Below are 3,668 nucleotides of genomic sequence, written 5' to 3'. Positions count from 1 at the left end.
ATTTTAATTTACGGACCAATGGAAGTGACCGTTGTCCGTCTGGAAATATCTTCCCCACAACAGCGAAACACTTTCTACTAGTGTCAGGCTAGCCAGAATAAAAAACAAAACGTTCTGTCGAATTTTCAAAATAAAACCCATTGAGATAATATTCACGAATTACAGTGTGCTATTAAAGTCTTAGCTACAATTTCATTTCATGTATAATGTAACGATTTTACTTAATGTTTTGGCGTGATTTGTTATTGTTGTGCGGCACCAATATTTACATACATATATTTTTCCAAACGTGACAAATTCTACGCTTTTATTTTGGAAGCGAAATCATTACACTTCCGGTCATATTCTGGCTAACTCTGGATTGCTTGTTGCAGCCCCACTTTCTGCTGGCCACATCTGACCATAGTGCTCAAACCCCATATTCTTCAGGCTAACGCGCTTCAATTTTGATTGATTTTGTGATTTTATGAACCGAGGTCAGTTATTGTAGCTATAATAACGTTGTATTCCAGACACTGTCTCTTACTGACGGTTGACTCCAGTTCTCTTACGTCTAAAAGCTATCTAGCTAACATTAGCGTTAGCAAAGCAGCGTCAGGGATGGCGGAGGTTCCCGGGACTTCTAGTGAGACGATAACGGAGACTGTTCAGGCTAACACACCGCCGCCGCCCCAGCAGGTAAATGATGAACAGCTGGTCACGACGACCTTTTGACTGTTTTGCTAATTCATGATACATTAGCTAGCCGTTGATATCAGCTGTTGCCGACAGCAATGAGGCCGCACCGTCTACTGACACAACGTTCACGTTATTAGCCTGAAATTGGAACACAGCCTCTAGCGCTGCCATATCAAAGTTCCCGAGGCCTGTTATAACGGCGAAGCCACTTCAAGATGACGGTGCTTGTTTTATGGTATTGGCGTATTAAAGTATAAAGAGGCTGGTCTATCTAACTTAAATCACATAGCATGTCATGTAACGTTACTTAATTCATCCACTAAAAGCTAAATTCTCTCACAGGGTCAGCGAGGTAGGGGTTAAGTGTCTTGCTCCAGAATACTTTAGCAGGGTCTCGAACCCGAGCCCTCTGTTTGGGGGATGATCATACTAAACACTAGATTATCCTACTGCTTAATACAGGACAGGGGCAATGCAGAGTAACAGTAGCACATGAACACATTCGGACCTAAGATACACACATCAAAGTGTTTGAAGGGTTGTACTGGTTTGAGACCTTGTTTCCTTGTAGTCCTTAGTTGAAAACATCCATCTATGTACCGTAATTCAAGGTATGTCCTCATAGCACAAGGCAAGTGTAATGTTATCCTATGTAAAGAACAAACTGCATCCATCCTTGCATATCAACCTAATTGCCTCTGAATGGGGAAAACCAGGGGCGTCAGTTCACTAAACCCTCTGCACGTGTGTGATAGGAGGGACGAAGCCTGACAATCAAGCTGAGGAAGAGAAAGACTGAGAAGAAAGTGGAGTGGTCCAGCGACACGGTTGACAACGAGCATCTGGGAAGGAGGTCTTCAAAATGTGAGTTCCTCTTCAGCATTTGGTTGAATATGGCATTTCATAGCTTGTGCTGCCTTCAAGTGCTGTCGGAAATATGGTAATTTTGAGCTGAGCCCACATGAACGACCCATTAAACTGGGAGGAGAGCTTGGAAGCCATGTTACCAAGTGTTGGGAAAAGTTATATATTTTATTATTGTATGCAATTCGTGTGGCATTCTACAAAAGTAATTAGTATTGATGTATGTTTCTATTTTTGCCCGAACTTGTAGCTGTCACACATTTTTATGCATACAAGATGTTCTCTTGCATATACAAATACACTGTACAACATTTTGATAATTCATTAAAACACAAATTACATGCCTGATACACATTTCCTCCTCTTCATCCTGCTGCTGCAGCACAAAGTATTTCTGTGCTGCTTGATTTTTAAAATAAAACAAGTCACTGGTCACATAAACTATTTTTGTTACAGGCTCCCTTTTGATTCTATTTTTGATCATTAACACTTGAAAGCAGTCACAAGTCGCATTTTTGGAGCTTACGAGGAGACCCTGAACGCATCATGTGATTGTTTCCCACTTTAGATGTAGCTCATCTGGGTCAATACTAATTCTCTCGCATGCGTTTCAGGTTGCTGTGTGTATGAGAAGCCCAGACAGTTTGGAGAGTCGTCTTCTGAAAGCGAGGGAGAAGATGACGATGAAGGCTGTGGAAGTGCACACTGCATTCTGGGCCATGGCAGAGGAGGCCACGGACAGAGGGGGGGCGGTGGGACACCAGTGCCCCCAAACTCTGGAGGATCAAATGCCCACTAATGAGCACTGCTAGGGATTTCTCACCATGACAATGACACATTACAAAACTACACTTTTTTTTTTTTGTTTAGTTCCGTCACTGAGTTACTGGGAGCCAGGCCTAATGCTGCGTTCCAGTCAAAGTTGGAAGTCAGAAATTCCCAGCTGGTAGGTCGTAATTACAACCTCTTTGTGCTCCAACTTGGAAAACCCAGGGAAACATGGACTTTCACGAGATTTAATTTGCCGAACGTAAAAACCTGTTCCCCATGGAACAGCTAATGTCAGTGATATTTAGCAACGTTGGCTAGCTAGTTATCACAGAACGTTAGCAACTGTAAGTGCCACTTTGCATTTCAAATTTATATTTAACCATTTACCACACAGGCATTGTGACAGATTTAAGGTCATGCAATGCTGTAAATCAAACTGGATTCCAAACATGTTAAAGTAATACTGAGTAGAGTTTACAGTGTATGCTACCATAACCGCATCTCAGAAACCTCAGGGTTGACAAATCTGGACCGAGTATCCTACTTGGAATTCCAACTTGAAAGGCCGTTCCATTGCACTTTTCCCAGTCGGAATTTCCAACTTTCCGACATCTCTGGAACGCAGCATAATAGAAGAGCTGTGAAAAGATTGCGATAGAGAGGAAAAAGATGCTATGTGGCTATGTATTTCTTCCTTCTGACAAAGTGGCAGAGTTTATTGTATATAATACAGCAATTAACCTTTTTTTTTTTTTTTTAAAGATTACCTTATTTATTTGCTTGTCTTAATGCTTGATTTGGTAATACTTGACATGCAGTTGACCATAGTCTGTGTAGTAACATTGGAATTACGGGATTAGCGTGCGAGCATTTTAATTGAGTGGATTTTTATCACGAAAGACAAACTTGAGCGTTCATCTGCTTATGAACAAAGATCTCACTCTTTCTCATTCATAATGTACTGAGTGGACACTTGTTATTTTTGATTGGACTTAAAGCCAGTTTCAAAGCTAATGCCGACCTTTGTGATGAACGATGTCAAAACATTGAACAGTAGAGTGTAATGATATTATTACTACACATGCAGTTTGGCACCATCAGTATACTGTATACTTCTGCCAGCCCAAACTAAACAGTAGTAGAGTTCTGGTAGTGACCTGCGGGGCAAAAACCAAACTTCAGGCAAGACATCCCCCGTTCTTGAAATGAGTTAGACTGGGCCAAAGGCTGCCAGTACTGTTCACGCTTCCATGCCCAAAGCTTCTGAGGGAAAAATGTATTCCTCTATCCATTTGCAGAGCTCTTAATACCAGTTCCCCATAATGAATGAATGAATTTCAGACCACTGCACATGT

At 41.5% G+C, this 3,668-nt stretch overlaps 1 protein-coding gene across 1 annotated transcript; it reads left to right on the top strand.

Moving 5' to 3' along the window:
• The first annotated feature begins 399 nt into the window (after positions 1–399).
• ppp1r11 (protein phosphatase 1, regulatory (inhibitor) subunit 11) lies at positions 400–3,224 on the top strand. Its single transcript, XM_071919172.2, has 3 exons — positions 400–678; positions 1,434–1,542; positions 2,157–3,224. The coding sequence occupies exons 1-3, from the start codon at positions 601–603 to the stop codon at positions 2,339–2,341; spliced, it is 372 nt and encodes a 123-aa protein (XP_071775273.1). The 5' UTR covers positions 400–600; the 3' UTR covers positions 2,342–3,224.
• Positions 3,225–3,668: the final 444 nt, after the last annotated feature.

The sequence above is a fragment of the Centroberyx gerrardi genome, chromosome 19 (assembly GCF_048128805.1).
Source record: "Centroberyx gerrardi isolate f3 chromosome 19, fCenGer3.hap1.cur.20231027, whole genome shotgun sequence".
Taxonomy (NCBI): domain Eukaryota; kingdom Metazoa; phylum Chordata; class Actinopteri; order Beryciformes; family Berycidae; genus Centroberyx; species Centroberyx gerrardi.
The sequence above is the reverse complement of the archived record's forward strand: the minus strand, read 5'-3'. Positions and strand labels throughout refer to the sequence as shown.